Genomic DNA, 24,109 nt, shown 5'->3' on the forward strand with positions numbered 1-24,109 from the left:
ATGTGGACACTTGACAATCATTACAAATGAAGTGCTGCTTAACTACGTAATAAATCTTTCCCTTCTGTTTGTTCTTAAGTTTTTATTTAGACTAATTTAAAACAAGTGCTCATGGTTTCTTTTGGAGTTTTTTGATAGTATTTGGTTGGGGTTTTTTGGTGAAAAGGGATGCTTTTAGAGGAAGGCTTCAGCATTAAAGCACTTTTCTTTAGGCTATGCTAAATTTAAGCAGGTAAACTGATTTCTTCAAGGGCTGCCAGGACAATTCAATGTGTGACATGCTGTGGCCTGGCTGTTAACACTGCTACACATTTTCATGTTGTTGGACTATTTGAAGAGCAAGTGTGATTACTCATCCTGTTCGCAGCAGATTTGCAAACCAGTCATAGACAAACAGAAACTCATGTCTTGTGCCAGTAACAATTGTGCTGCATCTGGGACTCCTCAGCAAAACTGACTTTCCATAATTTCTGTTTACACAAAGCTGCTGCCTTTTAGATTTGGGTTCTTACCAGGCCAAAACTGAGCAGAGCTTATGAGCATTTCCTCCATTTTGGCTTGTTTGTTTTCTTAGTAGATTCCAAAATTATGCTAGATTAGATGATGGCATCTCAGTCAGCAGATGCCAGATACAGTATCAGGAAGGGACAATGTAGGGATCACTCATGCATGGCACTGTTTGACTGGCTCAGGGCAGAATGAGAGTTGCGAACTGCAACTGTGCACAGCTGGAGTCAGCACCAGCTCCTTCACTCCAGTTACAACCGTCACTGCACTTACCACAGTTCAGTGTGTGAGAGAAGGGGTTGTTTCCCAAATTGTCACTTTTCCTTGTTCTGACTTAGTGGTTGTTTGCCAACAGACCCAATTCTGCCATGCTTAGGCCATTCTAATGAAGTGCAGACCTCAGCCTGACTCAGCAACCTTTCTTCTGGCTCAGATGTTAAGCAAAAAGTGTTAACAGTTTTGTTCCAATCATTATTCTAAAAGTAAATAACCAGCCTTTCTGCAAATTTCAAGGAACTGAATATATTGGTACCATAAGTTCAGTAAAGTCAGAGCCACAAAATTTCCAGAAATAGAGTTTGAGTGGTGGCTTGTACCAAGAAAACACCACTAAACAGTTCTGTTTATCATAATGTTCACAACAACCTAAGATGAAACAAACTGGGGGATGACTAACTAAATACACATCAAAGTGGAAACATTAATGTAAAAAAAGGTCACAAGAAGCCTTACTAATAAATGAAGACAATTTATTACTTCAAGTGTTAATGGTAAAAAAAATTCAGCACAGCTGTTGCATTTAAAAAAGTGAAACTACAATTAAGTACTATGTTCTAGTTCAATAAACAGATGAACCCAATGTTCTTCAAAACAGTTAAGCATTATACAGTACATCTTATGAAGACCCGTAAATTAAAGAACTACTTCTTAAATTTAGAGATTAAAAAATTCTGCATTCACAACTTTAGCTTCTTTTTTCTCCCACGCCCATCAGGAGTGCCATCCATTTTGCGCTTCTGTGCCTGCAAGGTAAGATTTTATAGTAAGTTGTTGTCATACAGAAAGGTTGTGAGCAAGCAATGTGTTTCAAAACAAAGCAGATGGAGAAGATCGACACCCTGGCAGCTTTAAAATATGATAAATTGCAAATGTGGCATATAGCAAATATGCACATCTTTTCTGTTGTTCTTCATTCTCCAAATCTGTAAGAGCATGATTCCACAGAGGTAGAAAGTGTATATAAACAAATAAGGATGGTATAAAGCTTCCTATTATGAAAAGGTATTTCTAAATACCCATTTAAATATTCTGTGAACACGTCAAAGAAACTTAATATTCCATCACTATTAACCTTACTGATTTCTGCACATCTGTCAAGTAAGTTCTGCTTCTAAGTTTTTGCTTCAACAGCTCTAGGCAGCAACTTGAACAAATGGAGGTAGGAAAATACATAAAGGTGATATTTTATTTACAAAACAGGCCTATTTGCATATTAGCAATACTTTGAATTTAGTCAGCAAAGAGCGTTGTCAAGCATTTGTGCTGTTTTCCCAAATCTAGCTCTACAGGCCCATTTGTAAATAGATCTGTGGATGATTTAGCAGATTCTGTAAATCAAAATGCCCAATACATCCCTGATGTACTTACCAGGGTAAATCTATAGTGTACCAACCCAGCAATCCAAAACGTAACAAGTTTATCTGCTCCAAAGCATGTGAGCTACACTTAAGAACCTTTTTTCTACTATTTGACATCCTCAACTGGACTAGCTGAACACTGACATGAACTTTAGGCAGCTTTTAACACTGCTCTCTAAGTTGCTGGTTTCAATTAACTTTAGATATCACTTGTCCTAGACACTTGGAAAAATGCTGTTTTCAAGTGAGCTTTTTCACAGAAATGCCTTTTAAATCTTACTGAAGATGGTTTTGGTCCACGTTTCTTCTTTTCTGCCTTTTCCTTTTCTTCCAGTTCCATGTTTTCTCTTTCAATGAGTGTGATTAAAGTGTTACACCTCCTTTGTAGCTCCTGCATTACACAACATATTCAATCAGTACCTTAGGCAGCCACTTAATGTAAAAATCCTCTTAGAATATTAAAAATGCTAGTGAGTAGGTAAGTATTTTGCTGGATCTTGTCAGAATAACAAAGAAACAATTAAATGTTTCATGATACTTACTTCTGGGCTGGCTTCACAGGGATGGATTTGATTGCAGATGTTTGCTTTGTAAAAGACATTTATATTTAACTCAAATTGGAAAAGCATACCTTAGAATTCTGAACTTCTCCTCCCATTTGCCATGGCTACATTTGACACCCATACAGTTGTCAGAAAGTTATGAAGAGGTTAACCCTTGTTCCCATGCACCTACCTCAGTATTTCAGCAGCAATTTAATTAATTTAATATTGTGATAGGCATTCATAAACAAAAAAGTAGATAGATAGATAGATAGATAGATAGATAGATAGATAGATAGATAGATAGATAGATAGATAGATAGATAGATAGATAGATACCATTGCAGTCCTGGACTTGAGAAACCAGTCAAATCTGAATTGCGGCGAGTTTCGGATACATTGTCTTAATTCATCATAGACATTTTCTTTATCAAATCCTAGTTTGTGAAGCATACAGATTAGGAAGCGATCCTCCTCTTCGGTGTAATTCTTCCCTTTATTAGTACCATAGGATATCCTTAGTTGGTGGAAAGGGGCTTTATATCTCCCAATCTGAACAAAACAAATAAGACCACATAAAGCTAAGAAATAGGTCAGAATTAGCATGGAAGTCTTTCATATAAAAGCATTAAATCACATGAAGACAGAAAACTAGATCTTTAAGGATCTCCCATGCTAAGTCTTCACAAGAAAATGACTATAGGTTCAGAACAGTGCATTTATCAAAGCCATCTAAACGGGCAAATTCTGGTTTACATAACAGACAGCTTTGTAATCTTTTGACTAATGGCAGACTTTCACTACACTTAAAAACAGGCAAGACTGGTCAGGATTCAAATGGCAACGATCCTTTTTGACAAAAATCTTCAGGAACTGGTAAAGTCAGAGTAAGAGTAAAAAGGTACATGACAGTTCGCATGTGGTTTGGCTGCCTTCTGGTTTATGGAGTCTGACACTTCTTCCCTAGAAGACAACTAACTCGGCAAACCTGAAGTGGGGAGAAAATTGCGACAAAGTGTCTTAATTAACTGTAGATCTCTTCACTACCAAATACTACTTGGTGAAACACAAACAAGAACAAAAGCTTCCTCTGTTGGATTAGTCCTTTTTAAGTGCTCTCTAATCTCATGTTTCTAACTCCCTCTGTCTTCTGCTATCTGTACCTGTTTCTACTTTACTCCATTTCTCTTCACCTGTTTTCCTATGTTTCTCTCTCCTCCATCGCTCTACCCATTTCTCTCCCCACCTACCTCTCTCCCTTCTCTTCCTCCATTTCTCTCTCTCCATCTCTCTATCCCTCTCCATTTTTCTCTCCATCCCTCTCTCTCTGACTCCATCCCCCTCTCTCCATTTCTCTCTCTCTCTCTTAATTTCAGTTACATGTGTCCAGAAGGAACTGTGCTCCTCCCCAAAGCCTGTACTATGTGGAGTTACACAGCACTCTGAACTGTGTGCTGCAATACAGAAGACTGTTAAAAACACCAGGGTAGACCATAGCTAAGGGTGTCACCATAGCACTTCCGTAGGATGGAAAAACCATAGGAAGAAATTGCTGAGTGTTATGCAAAGAGGCCAATGTCATGCCCAAGATGTCTTCATACATCAGCAGCACTGGCCAGACACGGGTCCTGCATTTCCCCTCACTGGCACCAGGAAAAAAAAAGCAAGAAACTGAGCAAACCCACCTTGGTATCGAGAGCCTTTTTTATGCTGATTCGTCTCTGAATTCTAGCTTCTCCTCTTTCAATCTGAGCCATGATCTTCTCTATGTCTTGGAGTTCATTGCATCTTTCCCAGAACACAGCTAAGAAAAGAACAACTTCTTAGTATCTTATCATGCATTGTAAAAGTCAGAGGTTTAACCTTAAAAAAAGAATGTTAGCTGTTCCTTCCTTTTACCAGAGCTTACTGCTGTGTAACAACAGACATGCCTTGAGCTGGTAAGAAACCTTCCCTTCCAGCTACCATGTGCTGCAGTAGTACAAATGCTATTTTGAAGATATAGGAATCTTCAGTTTAAGTGAGGTACAATACAAGCCAGTAAGACTTCTGTGTGTCAGTCGCCTCAAAGGAAACAAAGCTTCGTCAAATGAAAACGGATGTAACAGAATACAGATTTATCAAGAGAAGCAAGAGGGCAACTGGGCGCCCGAAGACAAGCAAGTGCCTGAAAAACAATTAGGTGTTTAAATAAGTGGTTTTTGTAGAAGATTTTTTCACATTTTCAACTTGCTCTATACCTTTAGAAATGTAGTGCCAGGACTTTGCAGCTACACTACAGTGGAAAAAAATCTCTTCTAATGCGAGGTTAAGTAGCCAAGTGGACTCAGGTTACCAGTGGTTGCTGTAGGGTCAATCATGATGTATTTACTGTGTTCTCCTCTCGGGGAGGATTTAAAGGTTAACTTCTCATTGAATACAAGGAATACAAGGAAAAGGGAAATCTCTTCAGCTAAGCAGTGTTTCTCAGCATTTCCCTTTGCAAAAATTAACAAGAACTGAAGACAGTGCTACCCAGTTAGATTCAGGATATAGTGAAGTGGCTCAGCAGGAGTTTACGTGCGCGTTTTAATACAGCCTTAGTTATGCAGGTGGCAATGATGGTAAAAGACAGATCAACAGATCCAAAATACATCAATATAATTTTACCCCAAAAATCTTAAACAGCGGTGTAAGAAAGTCTCAGCAGTAGGATGTTGTCATGTTCTCAGGCAGTTCAAACAAGCCAAGCAGAGTTAGATACTCTCAGAGCTGAGTACAGAATTAAGTTACCTGAATACTCAATGACTTCCTCTGGGGTTTTTCCTTCGACTTCTCGTGCTATATTTTCAATGTCATCACGGCCCCACTTCTCATTGGCTTTGATGAACTGGTTGAAATCTCTCTTATTCCAGTTAGTGAAGCCCTATACAGCAATCAAGAGGAAACATTGCACAGAGGTTCAGGATTTGTCCATCTCTGAATTTGATTCAACTGGTTTCTTGAAATTGCCCGTAACACTTCCATCATTCCACAGTGTTAAACCTTTTCTTTCTCTGCAGTTTAATTTAGTAGAACTCTTTTTATACTGCAGTCACTGGAGTTTCTCTATTTAAATACTGCAAAATGACTAGTACTAGTTCTTTATTTACCTAGTAATTTCTGATAAGTTTTCAGCTGAAAAATTAATCCCTCCTCCTAATAGTCTCTCTGTGGGATTACTTTCTAAGAAAAAAAAATTGCTCAAGTGAAAGTAGTGTAATGGCTTTTGTTTTGTCAAAAAGGCCCCCCAAGTGCCTCACAGACACCCTCAGCCATTGCATCATTGCAGTGATCATTGCATAGTCACTCTCCCTCAAAAGGACTAAAGCCACCTTGTGATGGTGATTTTCAGCAGAGACACAAGTAGCACTGCTGAAGTCATGAGCTAAAGTAGGTTCATTTCATATTACCAGTAGCTTTTACAAGTAGTGGGAAGTAGCAAGTTCTGCCAGCCATGTTGTGATTTAGCCACAGCTTACTGGACTGTACTGATTCCTGACCTCTGTGATTCTGGTGTCTCCACAGTGAGCTGTTCCAGCTCATTACTACGCAAGCAAGAAATCCTGTCCTGTAATTCCGATCCCCTGCCAAAATACAATGTGTAAATAAAATATCCAAATAAGGCATATCAAGTATTCACCTGTGTTAAATTATTTAAATATACAGGCTTCCTAATTATATACCTATTCAGCTCACACCCTCTTTTAGCGAGGGGAACTATCCACTACCAGATGTAGTTTAGGAAAACTGACCGTTCAGACTCCAAGATTCACTTTCATATGGGTGTGAAACTGAGGCAGAATATGTGCATTAAATAATGTGGAATGCAGCGCACCCAGCTCTGCAGCCATTCTGCAAGGTCTCATGGAAAGACATCACAGTCTATAGACAATGCCAGACTAGGATTCAGGAGAATCCAAGCGCACTAACTTGGTGCACATTCCTCAAAGATATCCTATGACATAGGCCTAAGACAAACCTAATGCTAGAAACTCTTTTTAGTCTGAACCAAGCTTTGCAGATGTTAACTATGGCACATGCCAATCAGTGACCAAGAAATGTTCCCATAATGCTGTGAAACACAAAACAAGCTTCGGCTGATTTCAGTCTCACTGAAGACCCAACAATACCTGGGTTAGAAGTTTCTCTTTTTCTTCTAGTTCTTCATAATTAAGAGGTTCAGCCTCATCAATCTTAAGCTGCTCTTCCTTTTGTGCTTGGGCTGCATTTGGGAGATCAGGATTACGAGGTACCTGAAAGGTTTTGCACTTTGTAAAACTGAATTAATTTTTCACAGATAATTACTAATTGTTACCTTTCTGTTAATATAACCTAATAGTTTCTACAGCTGAACATGATTTTATTTCATTTAAATTACTGTGAAAGGTTGGAAAAGCACATATTCTCCTACTGTTGCATTGCAAGAATTTAGAGAATAACACAGAAGGGACTGGACCTTAAAGATCACCTATTTTCCAAGCCCCTGCTATGGGCAGGGCCACCTTCTGCTTAGACGAGGATGCTCAAAGGCTCGTCCAATGTGGCCTTGAACAGTTCCAGGCAAGTGGAATGTGGGTCATCCATAGCTTCTCTGGGCAAATTGTGCCAGTGCCTCACCACACTCACAAGTGAAGAATTTCCTTCCAATATCCAACCTAAACCTGTCCTCTGTCAGTTTAAAGCTGTTCCCTTGTAAAAAGTCCCTTTTCAGCTTTCTTGTAAGCCCCCTCTAGGTACTGAAAGGCTGCAATCAGGTTACTCCAGAGCCTTTGCTTCTCCAGACTGAACAATCCCAACTCTCAGCCTTTCCTCTTAAGAGAGGTGCTCCATCCCTCTGGTCAAGGAAATTCTTCAGTTACCTTGTAACCAATTGTTTTCCTGTAGTAGAGAATCTCTTTTTCCAATAGTTCAAATAGGCGAGGAGGAAAGAACTGGAAGTCCTGTACATTTGGCTGTTTTGGAGGCCGTGGAGCCTGAAACACAAAGTTTGCATTTGCTCCCTTTCACATCCAGAATCTGCTTTCTTGTAAGAAGTAATTTAAGTTTATGAGCAAACAAAAAGTATTATTGTTACAAAACTGCACTGTCTTAACTTGGGGGGAAAAAGTCACACCATGCAAGACACACCAACCAACATAAAGAATTCTAAAAGTAAAAGAGCAGTGAGAGAAGGGGAAGAGAGGTCTTTTGGGAAGAGGGGGAGGTGGCTGGTGAAAAAGTCACATGTGTTTAAAGCATCAATCTTCCACAGGAAAATTTACAGCTGCTTAAATAAGAACCAGAAAAAACTTGATCTTAGCCTCCCTAACATCTTACAAGTTTCATACTGTTCTTATTTTTTCTCACAGAAGTTCGTCTCAAGTCTTTTGGAAATTTTTCCTAAATTTAGATAGTCTTTCCACTTTATAAAAGTGAACAGAGCAGTTTTTATGACTTAAGACCTATTTGTTGCTTAGAGCTTTAGCCATTTACCATGCATATTTAAAAAAATTTTTTTTTTTGATTAGTCAACTCACCTTGGGTGCTTTTGGTTCACTGACTCGAAGAGCCTCTCTGAAGTAAGCATCCACAGCATAATTGGCTTTTCTTTCTCTTTTAGGTGGTTCAATCCACTCTGTAAATGCCAACTATAAAAACAAAACCCATCACCCCCAAAACCAAAAATTAAGTCTTGCAAGATCATGAGACCAGCTACAAGTTTTACGTAACATTAGATCTACATCTACTTCATTATAAGTGTTATAAGTGTTATTTAAACTATTTTCATAGATGACACTGTATTTTACCCAATACCTCTTAAATAAGTATGATTAAAACATGCAATTCAGTGCATTCCTCCAAAAGAAACTTAAAACATTACCTTCTGTTTTTCTCTGTAGTCTTCCCCTTCAAAATTATACACGCTAGATTCAGTATCCATAGTAAAATTCCTAAGGGAGCTTTCACCCATCTTTGAAAGTTTTTCGTTCATTTCCGCAGTCTTGGACAGGGGATACAGAAAAGAATAGTAGCCATTTGGATGGTACTTCATTATTTAACATCTCATTCCCAGATAGAACGGGAGCCATTTTGGAAGGCACATCATTATCAAACACCTCATTCCAGAAAGGAGCCACTCTGAAAGGTACTTCATTTTAAAACATCCCATTGCCAGAAAGAAGAGGAGCCATTCTAGAAGGTACTTGACTATAAAACATCTTACTGACAACATCAGAAAAAACAAACACGATTGAGTAACACAAAAACCCTCTACAGCAAAAACCCCTTTTCTCTCCAGCTTGTAACCAAGTTATCATCCAGAGACTCACTATCTTGTCATCACATTTAAATTTACAGGTGAGCTTCCCCTTTTCAAACCTTCTCACCTTCTTTGCTCCTCTTTCCAAAATGTGATCAATATCTTCATCTGTAATCTCACTATCCTTTGAAGCAAACACGTGTGTTGCTCCATGTCTGATCATTTGCAGCATTTCATCCTTTCCAAGTTTATTCAGGTTTTGATCCACCAATCTTCCTAAAGATAAAAATGCTTAAGGATAGCAATTCACTAAAGAGTTTATGTTATGGAAGGAGAAATACAGGATTTTCTCCCCCTTATATTTCCACATACAAGCTACATATTACTGATTCCAAGCAAGTCAACTAAGGTTACCTTACTTTTCTCCGTCTATTAGAAAAAGGAAAGGCATTCATTTAAATTTAAAGTTAAAGAAGAAACTGAGTGCTTTAAAAAGCCAAATCTGACTATATCCCACTAGGCAGGTAAGCAAAAAGTTAGTGAGGAAATGCCTACTCCTACAGTAAAACAAATTTTCAAGTGGATGAGGCCTTTGCACACTCCCTTCAGAGTTCAGATGAGGCAAAAGCAACATTCCCACAGGTTCTTACTGGCTGATTCCACCATGATTTACAATGGCAGAAGAAGGGAATTTCATCCTAGATACAAAGTGCCTTCATATACTTGCCTTGCTGGATGACTATGGAATCCAGGCGTAGTTTCATTTCTGCACGCTCCACTATCCTTTCCTCCACGGTATTGTCTGTAATAAACCTGAACACCCGGACAGTCTTGGTCTGGCCAATTCTGTGCGCTCGATCCTGCCCAAAACAGTAACAAAAAATTCAGCACTTGCCTTCCAGCATGACTACATAATTAGGTTTAAGATTTTCATTATTTTCAGCACATGAATTTACAAAACAGAACAGCACAGGTTACTTAAATGTTTACAGCTATCCACGGCTGCCCAAGATATTACATTTTTATCTACATTGCAAGTTTGGGGTTTTTTTCAATAACATTGACAGTGAGTCTGTCTCTATGTGTCACAGCTAAAAAATGGCAGGATTTGGGGTTTTTCATTAAATCACACAGAGAAGACTTGGATGCTTCTGACCTTAAGCAACCTTCTGTAGAATCAAAGTATGAAGAAATCATCTCTCTGCTGACCAAAAGCTGCCCTTCTCAAAATCTTCAGTAGTGCCACGAATAGTTCAAGAAAAATACAATACCCTGCCTCTCCTGACTAGTGAAACATGAACCACTGTGAGAATCACTATTCTCAACATACACCTGTAGTGGTAGCTGGTACTGCCCCATTTGAGCTATTAGACAGCAGTTCTATCATTCTTTTGAAGTGATTTTTGCTAGAGTACTTGAGACCCACCGGTTAATTGAAATAATTGAAGACATTTTCAAGACTTGTCTCTGAAAGGCCTCATTTGTCAAAAAAAAAAAAAAAAAACCAAAACCAAAAATCCACTGGCAGCTTTTAGATAGCTTTGTCTTCTTAGGTGGTCACTAATGCCCTTGACATATACCCAGGATGGAGATGCATCCATATCTACTTAAAAAAACCCCTAAGGATAGTCGCTAAAATGAGATTCATTCATTACCATCACCATAAAAGCAGTTTTTGAAAAGTTTAATTCAACTTTTCTTTATCACATTTTCAAGATTGCAGGAAAAATAGTGAAAACACATTCACCTCCACTCCCCACAACAGTAAAGCTTTATAGTTTTGGGATTAACAACCTAGATTTAATTCATTTTTACTTACTGAAGTAGGTTATTTGCATTAAACAATACTAAGAGGTGTAGCATACACCCAGCATTTCCCACTACATAAAACACTGTATAACCCAACTGTGACTAAGGATTAATGGTTCCACACAGTGGAAGCTGCACTTGAACTGAAAATTAGTCTTACAAATCCTGCTCCTGCGCTAAAATGGGAAAATACCAATTTATTTTGGAAGTACACATTTCTAGCAAAGTTCTGTGAGAAAAAGGAAAAAAACCCCATAATTTCCATCTGGAATCTTACCATAGCCTGGAGGTCTACTTGTGGATTCCAGTCTGAATCATAGAGAATTACAACATCAGCAGTAGCCAGATTGATTCCAAGACCTCCTGCTCGTGTACTCAACATGAACACAAATTTTGAGCTGCCAGGATCGTTGAATGCATTAATGGAAGCCTAAATAAATGAAAAGAATGTATCAGTTAAACAAAATGTTTTACAAGTAGTATTTTTAAATAAATACAGTCCTTAAAGTTGTAAATACCTGTCGCTCATTGTGAGGAGTTTGTCCATCCAGTCTGCAATATTCGTAATTTCTCCACATACAGTAATCTTCCAAAATATCTAGAACTCTTGTCATCTGACTGAAGATTAGAACCCTTGAGCCTGTTTGGGTAAAAAGGTTTCTTATGCTTTCACCAAAATATAAGATTAAACAAATTCTCCAAGTCTGCACTACCAGAAAAGGAAGGAGGGCAATTCCATGTACTAAGAAGAAAAGTCATTTGAATTTCAGACCCAAACTACAATGCAGGGCTGCAGCTGCTGCTGCCACAGCACATCCATGCCATAGGACACGTTTGTCTTACCCTGATATGTCACTGTCTAATTAATGGCTGGCTTCTCCTTTTCATTTTTTGTTGTACTCCTTAAGAAAAAGTTCCCAGACATGGCAGAGTAAGATGGTAACACAAATATAAAAACATCATCAAGTATAAATAATAAAATTCTGAAGTATTTGTTTGTTTTGGATTTAAGATCTCTAGAAATAAAGTGAATTCTTCTTAAGTACTTGTCAGTTTACTTACCTGCCAAGAACAACTTAAAAAAAAAAAAAAGGTAAATATTCAGTACTTTATGCATATACACTCAACCATTTCCAGTCTACTGGAGAAATTTAAGTAAAACACAGGATATAACAAAGTTTCTACTTCCCTTTGTCCTTTGGACTCAAGGGTTAATACTGAACTCTCTTGTTTAAGATGCTAATTTGATTAGTCCAGTATTAATTACAACACCTCATCAATAAACCTGATATCAGGAAGAAACCAAGATCAAAAAAGCACAGTAACCACTGAATTGTTTGGTTTTTAGTCTTGAGTTATACAGTCACAGCTGCTTGAATGATACCCGGATACAAAGCATAGTTTACTTCTATACTACAGAAGGTTGAGGTTTGGACATGGTTTTGTTTTTCTGCAAAGTGTCCCCACTCACAAACTTACCTCCAACTTCTTTAGCAAAGTTACTACTGTAAGCATACTCAAAAAATAGCGAGTTAAAAATTTATTCCAGTGTCAAAAACTCTGTTGCAAGTGAGTTTTACAGTAATCCATTTCAAAGCTCAAATAACTTTAAAACAACTCAAGAGTTCCCCCATGTCTGAGTGTTTATAGAATACACAGAAAAACCTCAGGTACTGTTCAAATTCACATCCAGCAAGAAAGACCAACATTTCACACAGGATTTGACTTGAACTATGTATGAGGATGCTCAATCTGAAATGGTCCTTCATGGCAAATCAAAGGTGTGGCTAAAATACTACATAATTATATTTCAGATAGCTAATAAGACTACGAAAGAAAATCTAAAGCCCCGATCAAATGATGTTTTTATGACGTGAACTTAGCTGGGATGAAAAAATGGGAAAAAAAAAAGAAATCAAAACACTTCAGCACAAAAAGCCGTAACGGACTATTGATCCAAGCTGGTATCATACTAGAAACCAACAATAATCCTGGCTAAAGTCTGCTGGGTTTTGCTCAGAATACACAAAAACATTACTGAACCAAAAAACTCTCAAAACCCCAGAAAGGAGACGCATACCTTGTTCTTTCAACTTAGGTAGCAATTTGTCTAGAACTACCATCTTGCCACTGTTAGTGACCAAATGCATGTCTGTTGTATAAGGTGGGCCAGGCTCTGCTCCATCAAAGAGGTAAGGGTGATTGCAGCATTTCCGCAGCTGCATCAGGATGTTCAGCAGTCTCATCTTGTCCAGCTTCCCAGCTGAGTTCAGGATATCTATATCCTTCATCAGGATTCGGGTATACCTACAGCAAGGAAAGAAAAAAACCCTTCTGTTCACTCTAAAATGAAGTCTAAAATGAAGCTGGGGGATGATTTACAAGCTGAATATTTTGCTGGTGCAGGGGGAGGAGGAGGAGGAAAGGTCTGAATACGTGTAAGCCAGGAAAAGCCTGTGGGAGACAGAACCTGCCCTCAGCATCATGGCAGCCATGGGACACGGTTTGGGTGTCATTCTTTTGCCTCTGGGCAAGTCAGAAATGTAGCACAGACTCTCAGAATCGATTGGGTTGGAAGAGAACTCTGAGATCATCAGTTCCAACCTTAGGCTAAACACCACCATCCACTGGGTGCCACGTCCAGCTGTTTCCTAAATACCTCCAGAGATGGTGAATCCACCACCTGTCTGAGCAGTCTATTCCAATGCTTGACAACCCTTTCCATTAAGAGATCCCTCCTGATGTTTGACCTGAATCTCCCTTGGTGTAGTTTGAGGCCATTTCTTCTTGTTCTGCTGCCTGGGAGAAGAGGCCGATGACCCTCTCAGCTGCACCCTCCCATCCAGGAGTTGTGCAGAGCAAAAAGGTTCCTCCTGAACCTCCTTTCCTTTAAGCAAGAAGTTAAGCAAGTTTTCATAAGTCTCTAGGCTACAAATACTGTCTAAAGCTCACCCTACCCTTCATTTAATCAGGTAAATCTCCCTGACATGCATGGTTCTCTCATAGCAGTATCAGAAAGAAACAGGTATAAATTGGGAGTATACCAGAGAGAATAAATTGAGTTCTATACAACCTTCAAGTCACAGACACCACATTCCTTTTGAGCCTTAACCACAGCCCAGTCAAGCACAAGCATTAATTACCATTCTCGCTGCATTTTGCTGAGGCCCACATAAATTTTAACTTCCTTCTTTGGAGGCAAGCTTTTCTCCACATCAGCCTTGATGCGACGGAGAAGGAATGGTCGTAGCACCTGAAAGAGGTTCATCATTAAATGCATTTTGGAAACTGAAACACTGATCAGGTCAATGGATGAATCAAAGAGCAGATATTCTCTATCACAGATACATGATCTAGTGTTAGACAATCTGAAAAAAAAAAAAGCAACCTATATGGAGAAATTATTTGCTATACATAGGATACACATGTGCTTTATTTGAAAGACTCAAAGATTAGGTCAAAATGATCTTTCATATGGTTCTGTGTCCTTTGACTTAATTTTGCTTGACTGAAAATTTGTGGAATAATCTCTCTCATCCTAATAGTCTATCATAAGAAGCATTAGAAGAACTGTTTGGTATTTAACTTAGGTAAATGTAACCCTTGTATAAAAGGCAAAAGGACTCACCATATGAAGGCGCTCTACCAGTTTTTGATCCCCTAGACAGTTGTTGGTATCAAACCACGAATCAAAATCCTGTATCAACAAAATCACTGGTTTATAAGAGGCTTCCTTTCAAGGTACAATAGCATCATGATGGTGAACAAATACAACTCTCATATGGCCAGGAAGTAAAAGAACAAATTACCTCAAATTACCTTATTTGGCCTATTTTATGAAAAGCTTTATAACAAACATTTCTAACTCAATCTATCACTTACCAGTAACTGACACCACTAACTATACATATCCAGGTCTACTTTCAAATTGGGAAAACCAGCAAAATTAATTTGATTCAGAAACAAAAGACTTACTTCAGCTGAGTTAAAGACATCTGGCAAAAGGAAGTTGAGAAGTGCCCAGAGTTCATGTAAATTATTCTGAAGTGGAGTTCCAGTTAATAGCAGCCGGTTGGTAGTCTTGAATTCCCTTACAATTTCTGATAACTGAAGGACATTGAGACATGACCAAATATTAAACATATATATATATAAACATTACTAGTCCCTACACCACCACCTAAATAACCCACACATGTCTTCCTTAGTGTAAAATAAATTACCTTGGATTTTTCATTTTTAATCCTGTGGGCCTCATCTATCACAAGGTACCTCCAGTTGAACTTTTTGAACACTGACTTCTCTTTGATAAGCATTTCATATGATGTTACACAGACATCCCATTCTCCAGGCAGCAACACATCTCTCACAAAGGCAGCCTAGGTAACAAGGTGACAGCTAGTTACCGAGGCTTTGTCAAATTTAAAGCAAAAAGAACACAGCAGCACTGTTACAATTTTCCTGTTTTAAGTCTCATGAAGGCAGTGTCTTGTCTTCATAAAAGGAGACTGCAAATCTTTGAACAAGAAATTATGAACATAAAGTGATGAAGTGATCTGGGCAACACACATATGAATTCTAAACTGGTTATACTCTAAGTAGGCAGCATTGTAGGTCTTAAACCACTACAAATCCAAGTAACGGCCCTCCCCAGGAAGCAAAGGGAAAGGACTGCTGGGTTTACACAGGAACACACAGGAAAAACTACCATATCCAAAACTTACTCGCTGGTCTTTGTCACCAATCAAACAAACTGCTCGAAGTGTTGGTACCCATCTCTTGAATTCATTCATCCAGTTCTGCAGAGTGGACTTAGGAACTAACACCATGTGAGGTCCAGGAATGTTTCTGTAGTGTTTCATATAGCCAAGAAGAGAAATTGTTTGCAGTGTCTTCCCAAGACCCTGTAAGACACATTAATGTGTTAGAAAAAAGAAAACCTCTCAGAAAACACCTTTGAAAATGAAAAACCAAGAATGAGCTCTGAGCTCGGCATGGAAGGCACAGAAGCGTGAATGAATGAGGGAGCTACAAAAAGGGTATCAAAACATTGGTTAGGAAAAGCTTGCAGGGCTTCCCCATTTCATAATAACAAAGTAGCAAGAGTATCACTTTGAAACCTTGGATTATGAAGTTAGAATTTTGCCTTACTTTTCAAGTAAGACAACTTGTTAAAAGTACAAGGAAACATTATTTCCTAAAACTTTATTTTGTAGACTATGGCGTACTCAGGTTATTTAGAGGTCAAACTTTGAAAATTTGACTTAGGTATTCTCTTAAACTTGACATAAAAGTAAATAAATTAAGAACCTTTAGGAATTTAATTTTTAATTTATTCAGTTACTTAAGTATTAATATTAATAACACTGTCACCACAATATTATATATTGTCATATGTGCTGTCATATTTTGTATAGATTATGTTATTAATGCTCCATAATCATAAATATGTTCTAAATAATTTTTAAAAGGAGGCTTCCACAGGCCAGAAATGACATCAGGTCCTGTGAGGAAAGAGTCAAACAAGTGTAAAAAACTGCATATCTCAAAGAAGAGAACAAATACTGAAAGTCTGGTATAACACGGTATCTTCAACATATAATTTTAACTAAAACAAAACTGAGGAAGAACTGAAAAAACCAGATCATTCCTATACTTTAAGGAATTAAAAAATATGATTCAAATGCATGGGAATTAAAAACCCCAAATGCCATCAGCACAAGTAATTTGTTTCTAAAATTCGAGTCTCTGTCTTCAAAAAAACAAAATGCACCAGGTACAAGAAGTGGAAAAGTGTTTATAGGCTGTGTCAGATGTGTTAATAACTTCAAAAAAATTAATACCTAAGAAAAAACCAAAATTTTTAATAATAATATTTAATATCTTTAACACAAAATGGATATTGGAATACCACAAATCCAAGGACTCATAAAGTCTCCGAGGTGTTTTTGTTAAAACAACCCTCTCCACTTAGCCAAAAAAATAATCTACTCATAAGCATGTATGTTTAAAAAGACCCTGATGTATTTAAAAGTGAAGCATGTTACTAAATGGTAATTTAAACTCTTTTGTCTCTAACTTATCTTCAAGTTTTATTACACAGAAATTACAAGATACAGGAAATGCAATACACTGAAATGAATTAGATTTTAGAGTTTTGTTTCTTCTTTTCTACTCCTTATGAAAAAGAGATACATCTCAAATTATTAAGGGGACAAAAACACCTGCCTTTGAAACTACTACAACTTCTTCTGCATTCATCCCTTATCTTTTGGGGAAAAAGAATAAAAAACACACAGTTGGCCAGTGCCAACTGAAATGCCCATGGTCATGATATATGAGAAATTTTAACACAGCTGCCTAGGTACATCTATCTTTGCACCATTTTTTCAAGAAAATTCACACTGCTGTAGCTATTCTGTGGACATCAGTCCATGGAGGACACTCATATCCTAATATCTACACATGGCCCTAACAACAGGTAGTGTTTCCACATTTGATGCTCTTTTCATATATGACATTCTCCTCACAAAGGCAGCTGAAGAATACCATAACAAAACACCTGCAATTTAGAAAAAAAACAAATGACATGCCATTCTGTGGAACAAGTCCCCTCCACCAACTTCATTTTCCTAAAGGTTGATGGATTCCCTTTCCATATTTTTGAAACCTGTGTGCATGATTTATTTAAATTAAAATACCTTTGACACTTTCAAAATTATTGACTTTAAACACAGTAGAAAAATAAGACTGGCAAACTATATATTGCATTTTGTGTTATTAAAACTCCCATATATATACACACACTGATGGACTAAAATGGCATTGTACTGCATGTGTTCTTAAGTGATCCTAAACACAGGCTCTGTGCATACCATTTCATCTGCCAGGATGCCATTGATGCCATTTTCATACAGAGAAATGAGCCAGTTCAGTCCTCGGATCTGGTAATCACGCAGCTTTCCCCATTTCACATCTAAAAGACATCAAAGAATAGATTAAAAGATACACAAAAACTTCGGAAAGAACTTTACCACCTCTCGGCTGCTAACTGACAGTGATTACCAAAGCTACAGAACAAATTCAAGTAATAAATTCATGTAATAAATTCAAGGACAATGCAGAGTGGAGACAGCAACATATTAATTTTGTTTCTGCAAGTTGCTGCAACAGCTTTGTTTTCTGCAAGGACCCAAAGCACACAGAAATTCTAAATCCATCATCACTGTCAAAATGAGAACACAGTCAAACATTAAAACAATAGAATACTGAATACCATTAAATGAATTGGAACCTGTTAGTAGCAACTGGATTTCTAAGGGACAAGACTCACTGGACCATCTTTCTGGACCAGAACGAAAATAAGCAGTTCCTCAATAATACATTTTGTACCATTAACTCAGTGCTCAGTTCCTCCCTCTCCTGTCCCACCAAATTATTTCACTATCCTTGGAGAGTATGCAAATCAAGTTCATTTTAAACATTTTGAAGAAAAAGAACAGGGGCAAAAAAAAAAAAAGGAAGGAAACACACATGATGGAGATTCTTCAAATCGAGTGCAGACATTTGTTGTCTTGGAGCTTTCTGTTAACAGCTCCTCATCCTCTTCCTGCTCTGTTCTACGGTGCCGATAGCTGGAAAAGTCCAAGAATGTAGTAAGTTTTTGGACAAATTTAAAAGACATCAAGTTGCTGCAAAATTAAATCTAATGTAAACTAATGTATATATTGCAATGCAGAATGCAAATACTCAAAGCAATTTCTAGCAACATTCTTCCCTAGAATTCAGGTTCAGCAGGCTCAAATATCAGCCCAAAGTGACTGAACAGGGATTAATGTGTGCATCAGTACTGGCCTTTAAGACAGGGAACAACACTGCATTTAAGTTCTGCTGCACCTGCCAAACACTGCAGCCACACAAGCTGCAATGAAGGCAATCCAAATTTCTAGACTTACAATTTTCAAGCTGCCTGCAAGGTGTTGCATAGCAATGTTCTCCATGAGCTCTTACAATTTAGAGCCATGACTGCCTTACTTTTCTGCCCCTGCTTTTCTTCATGCTGGAAAGCATCAACACAAATCTCCTGTAACTCCCTGAATTCTTAAGCAATCATCAACTTACAGATGGGCAATTGAAAAAAAAAAGGCATACACACAGACACAGGACAAAAGCTTAGCAAGTTCAACTTCCACTTTTAAAGTACAATAAAATCTTATTTATAGTACATGTCATCACTCACTCGCCAGCTGACAGTAAATTCTGTTTCTCATCCTTCTTTATTCGTGGACGTCCAGGTTTCATTTTTAAAGGTGAAGTTGGTGTTTTCTGAGCAGCAGGCTGAATGAAATGAGCAAAGAGCTCAGTCTGCTTCAACAGATACTCAAATCTATTGGCTCTGTCTGTTTGCTGGTGACAAAGGAAAATTAAATGGAACAAGTGAAACATTCCAATATGTATTAATTCAAAAGAAAAAACAAACAAATACTTCTTCAATACAGATTCACATTACTTTATACACATCACTACAACACCAAAGAAGAGATGAGTAACATCAATATACGTGCTGCTGACAGATTCAATACTCTTTTGTGGGGCCAAGGCTCATCTTTGCTACGTAGCAAGATCCAAACTGTGAGACAGACCTGTGGCCAATCTGACTTTGGCACAAAAATTGCCCAAGTCTCACTAGATAAGGCCAGACTCCCTTTAGCAACTTTATTCAATCAAAAGTGATAGTCCCACTCCCAAGAAATTTTCCTCCACACATCACACACAGGATTCTTCATTGTAGTAATTAATTTCTAACCAAATTGGCAACAACTGCTCCCTACTGCACTGATGACCTGCCTGCTCAGTGAGATAGAGCACCTCCCTGTGCTGTCAGATAAGCAACAGAGCTGGCATCAAAGGGGACAGTGAGGACAGAACAGCTCATAGCCACAAGCCAGAACATCTGTTTCAGGAGCAGAGACCTTAGATATGCTCAGCCTAACTCATCAGGCTGCCTGCCCCTTTGATAGGAGTTGCTGTTTCTGCTGCACAAGAAAAATTACAGCAGACAATAATAGTATCTGAAAGGCACAGCTTTGTTGAGACAGGTTCCATTCGGAATCAACACACCCTGCCAATGCTACACCAAAACTCTGAACAGACAAACAAGCCAAAACCAGCTTCAAGGCCAACAGTAACCACTCTGACATTCTGCCACAGCATAACCTGGTATTTAGCAACTTGCAGCATAGCTACAGGAAGTCAGTTTTCTTAGTAAAAAAGGAACATATGTTCTAGGCTTCTCCAAGAGCAATGGCAGCTCTGTGAGTGTTTTCCTTCTTAGTGTGAGCAGATCCTGCACTATGGAAGAGACAGGAAGACAAAATATTAGAGTATAAAGAGACCACAAAAGAGACCTCCATGTACTACAAAGGACTCAGACTCACCTTAAGGGTATTTTAAGCTTGAATGACACAGCTACAATCCACATCCACTATACTGAAGTTGTCCTGTCTATTCTTCATAGGTTTTGTTTCTTTACTTTGTAAGTTTCTGAGGTTTAAACTAGGTAAGATCTCACTACCATCCAAATTGCTGACCATTTTTCTTTTTTTTTTTTACTGGCTGTACAAAACAGAAGTAGAAGAGATGCAGAATGCATTGCAGAAGGTTCCTCATTCTAAAATTTAAGTAAGGAATCATCTGCAAGTTTTGGCCGTGCACACACATCCCCACACTTGCTTTCACTGCACTTGAGGATGTTCTTTTAAGGGACTAACAAACATTATCTATGTCTTTAAGACAGCACACAGAAAAGAATAGGCTGTACTCTGCAACCCTGAGCTATCCTTATACCAACAGAGACACTCTTCCCATTTTCTTTTTCAATGCATCTCTAAAACACAATTGCCCTTGTTACTGTGTCTGTCTAGAAATTAAGGAGACAATCCCAAGTTCACTTCCTTCAGTGTGCCACAAAGTAGCACAAAGAAATATGCAGAAGATGATGGGGATATTTTCAGTGGAAAGAAGAAATAACACAGGAAGCAGCAAATTTTAAAAATCAGTTTCGCTTTCCTATGAAGAAATTTCACATGGAGTCACACATTACAAACAGGAAAAAGGTAAACAGGGAGCAACCAAGTAAGACACTGCAACGAGATGGTGAAGAATGGGCGACTCCATCTCTTACATTATAAAAATGATGAAAAAAGAAAAACCAATGAAAATAACAAATTTTCTCCTTTCTAACCTGTGAAGTACAGAATCAGCACCCATCTTCAAAAACCTGAAGAGTCTAATTAAAGCTTCACAAAGAGATTCCTAGAGAATCTTTCCATTTCTGACTGAGAAGCTGAATGCTCAACTCTTTATAATCCCCTTTGCCTACAGGATGGACTGCTCTACAGGTAACTTTAAAATGCTGGAAAGGAGAATGGTCCCAGGAGTGTTTTTCTGCATATTTTTTGTTTCAAGTTACTTAAATATTTTTTAATACCTAGACAAATCTTTATAAAATCCATTTAAGCTATTTCAAACAATATTATTTTACTTTAAGTAAGTGCATAAGTACTGAACAGCTGTACACAGTCCCAAATATTACATACCATTTTCTCTTCGTATGTAGGATCTGTTTCCTGGATTTCTTTTTGCTTTGCCAAAGATGCATCATCAAAAGACTCCTGAGATGAAAAAGAATTAAGAAGAAATATTTCTGAAAAAGGGAAGATACCCATCTAAAGGAGAACAAGCTTGTTTCACATTGTATCAAAGCAGCAAAAGCTGGCTGTAGCACCTGATGGTGGATAGATAGTAGTCAGCTCTCTATTATTTCCTATACAATTACCTGGAGATGGATCGAAGATCCCTGCCACAGGGTGAGGGACAGAGCTGGGTCTCTAATCTGATTTAGCTCCGTCATTAAAGCATCACATCAATGTGAATGAGGGAGACAGCTGTGGTCCAGGAGATCAGCATGCCACTTCTAGGGTGCTGAGCCAACCCCTCCTGAAGCTGGCTCTGAGGTGGACTGTGAAAGTACCAGCTCCAGGCCTGAAGTGAGGGTAATTTCAAGGTTTTTGCCAGATGACCCCAATCCCTCATCTCTCTGTAGTAAAGGAACAAATCTAAACAAGAATTCACACTGCACTTTTGTCCTGAAAGCTGAGGAGGAGTTTAGGAAACTGTATTTTTCTCCTATGTAGTTTAATAAATTAAATAATGTTTATCACCCATGGTACTACTAACAATAGTACAACCAGCTGGCTGGGAGAGGGCAGTCATCCCTCATTCCCTTCCTGCCAAATCCTTAACATACTGCCTTCAATTACCAATTCTTTTGGATCAAGGCTTTTTTATCCTTGTCTCTTCTGTCATTAGGTTAACACTTTCCACATCATCTCCCATATGCATTTTCATTTTCTGGTGTTAAAACTAAAAGCAGTGAGATGATCCTTCCCTGATAAGCAATCCTAAGGTAACGTATTACAAAATAACTCTTGAAAGCGTGAGAAAATGAAACAAACGAAATGCTTTCAAGTGTTTATTAACCATCTGTTTATCTGAGCCAAGTATGAACGGGGCTAAATTCAGTCTTTACTGGCAAATACAGAACAAAGAAACAGGAAAAGTAAGAAACAGATGAAACAAAGGCTGGCAAGAAACAGGATGTTTGTCAGTGGGTATTTCCTCTGGCAGGTAAAGCATGTGGAAACAGAAAAATCCTAACACAAATGTTTAATTCACTAGTCAAAATATAAAGAATTGAGCATAAGAAGTTATGGCTAAAGCTCTTGTGAAGTCACAACCAAATCCTCTTATCCCTCACCAGACTGAGCCAACACCCAGTGAGTGCAAGCAGAGGACCGTTGGAACTTCTGTTCGCAATTCCCCTTTCTCCCACAAGGCCTAACCTAGAAAGCACAGCAGCAGAGCAGCACGGCCATCCGAGCCCATCATCTGCTGCACAGATGACAAAACCTTGCAATTTAGCTGGAGACCAGGGAAAGGCAGTCCTTCAAATGCTCACGGCTCCAAGGCATTCCAACTCAAACTTCACTGTATGCCAGGAAATCCCTTCCCAAGGTAAAAAAGGAATGGACTTGGCACCACAGAGAGCCCTCGCACACAAGCGCCTCGAGAGCACGCGTTTCTCAGCCTGCACACGCTAAACTCCAGCCTGGAATTGCCCTATTTCTACAGGTTCGAGCAAAATTTATTTCCCACAGTACTTTGGCTACTTGTTCATCCGAAAAACATAGCATTTGCAAATTTATTTAGAACGAGTAGGCTGAACAGCCCAGCGTGACTCAGGGTACAAAACACCCAGCGCTGAAAGCAGGACCGACCAGTTTTCTCCTATCATTAAAGAAACAACGCTGGGATAGAATTAGCATCTCCAGGCAATCCCTTCCAACCCCTTGAAATTTCTGGAATATACGCACCTGTTGCCAAAACAACCCCTCCCACAACCCTCACACCGTCTTCCTCCCTCTCAAAAAAAAAAAATAAAAAAATTTTGAAGCACTTCAGCAGACAAAGATCCCTCATGCTTTTTAGACGCCGGGCTAGCTCGCCGCTGGAGTAGGAAGTGCAAGGGCTGGGCAGGGTCTCGGGGAGGCAGGAGCAGACAGAAAGCCTGCGGGTGCGCGGGGGGCTCCGGCCGCCCGGTTTAGAAAACAAATAAGTGGCGTGACCCGGCCGCAGGGCTTCCGTCCCCGCGTCCCAGCGGCACCATGAGCGCGACTCAGGCCCCCTGCACGGCGGGGAGGGGGCGCGGAGGGATGGGACGCCCCCAGACACCCCCACCCCGCCGGGCCGCGCTCCCGGCGAGACGGAGGGCAGAAGAGAGGGCGGCGGGACAGGAGCGCGGCCCGGCTTTGCCAGGTGCGGCCCCGCGGCCGCTCCTCCATTGTCTCCCGCGGCCCCACGCGGCCGGGGTGTCCCACCTGCCGCCGGGGCAGCGGGGGGACCCCGCCGGGCCAAGCCGACTCACCTCCATCTTGATGTCGCCCCCGGCCAGACCGGCGGCGCAGGGCGGCCCCGTCCCCGCGGCCTCGCTGGTGTTGGCGCCGGGTGGCAGCGGCGGCGCAGGCGGCTCGTCCGGCTGCGGCGGCAGCGGCGGCTGCCCGGCGGACATGATCCCAGCCGTGAGGAAACGGCGCTCCGCCGAGGCTCGGGCTGGCGTCCGGCGTGCTGTACGCTGCGGGCAGGTGCGGGCGAAAACCGGGATCCCGGCAGAGGAGGAGGAAGAGGCGGCGGCCTGCGGTTCCCGGAGCGCGGCCGGCGGACGGAGCGAGGCCCGGCCCGGCCCGTCCCGGCGGGAGCCGCCAAGCAGCGCGCAAGCCGCGCCGCGAGCCCACGCT

At 39.7% G+C, this 24,109-nt stretch overlaps 1 protein-coding gene across 1 annotated transcript; it reads right to left on the reverse strand.

Annotated features, from left to right (window-relative positions):
* Positions 1–1,239: 1,239 nt before the first annotated feature.
* On the reverse strand, positions 1,240–24,109 carry SMARCA5 (SWI/SNF related, matrix associated, actin dependent regulator of chromatin, subfamily a, member 5). The gene is made up of 24 exons (XM_030947273.1): positions 23,740–24,109; positions 21,353–21,427; positions 18,994–19,160; positions 18,288–18,388; positions 17,630–17,730; positions 15,479–15,658; positions 14,978–15,133; positions 14,730–14,861; positions 14,383–14,451; positions 13,898–14,007; positions 12,835–13,061; positions 11,273–11,394; positions 11,032–11,184; positions 9,673–9,805; positions 9,073–9,221; positions 8,568–8,687; positions 8,224–8,334; positions 7,567–7,680; positions 6,838–6,960; positions 5,459–5,591; positions 4,372–4,490; positions 3,026–3,238; positions 2,425–2,535; positions 1,240–1,529 (listed from the first exon to the last, which is right to left on the reverse strand). Exons 1-24 carry the CDS (start codon positions 23,881–23,883, stop codon positions 1,464–1,466), a joined length of 3,129 nt encoding a protein of 1,042 aa, XP_030803133.1. The 5' UTR covers positions 23,884–24,109; the 3' UTR covers positions 1,240–1,463.

This window comes from Camarhynchus parvulus, chromosome 4, assembly GCF_901933205.1.
Source record: "Camarhynchus parvulus chromosome 4, STF_HiC, whole genome shotgun sequence".
NCBI classification, from domain to species: Eukaryota; Metazoa; Chordata; class Aves; order Passeriformes; family Thraupidae; genus Camarhynchus; species Camarhynchus parvulus.

Excerpts from the sequence above, each read along its gene's own strand:
- SMARCA5 (XM_030947273.1), bottom strand. The coding sequence starts at position 23,883 with ATGTCCGCCGGGCAGCCGCCGCTGCCGCCGCAGCCGGACGAGCCGCCT. Across the intron at positions 13,062-13,897 it reads AGCAAAATGCAGCGAGAATG|GTATACCCGAATCCTGATGA; the intron begins GTAATTAATGCT and ends TCCTTGCTGTAG. Across the intron at positions 4,491-5,458 it reads GGAAGTCATTGAGTATTCAG|CTGTGTTCTGGGAAAGATGC; the intron begins GTAACTTAATTC and ends TTCTTTTCTTAG.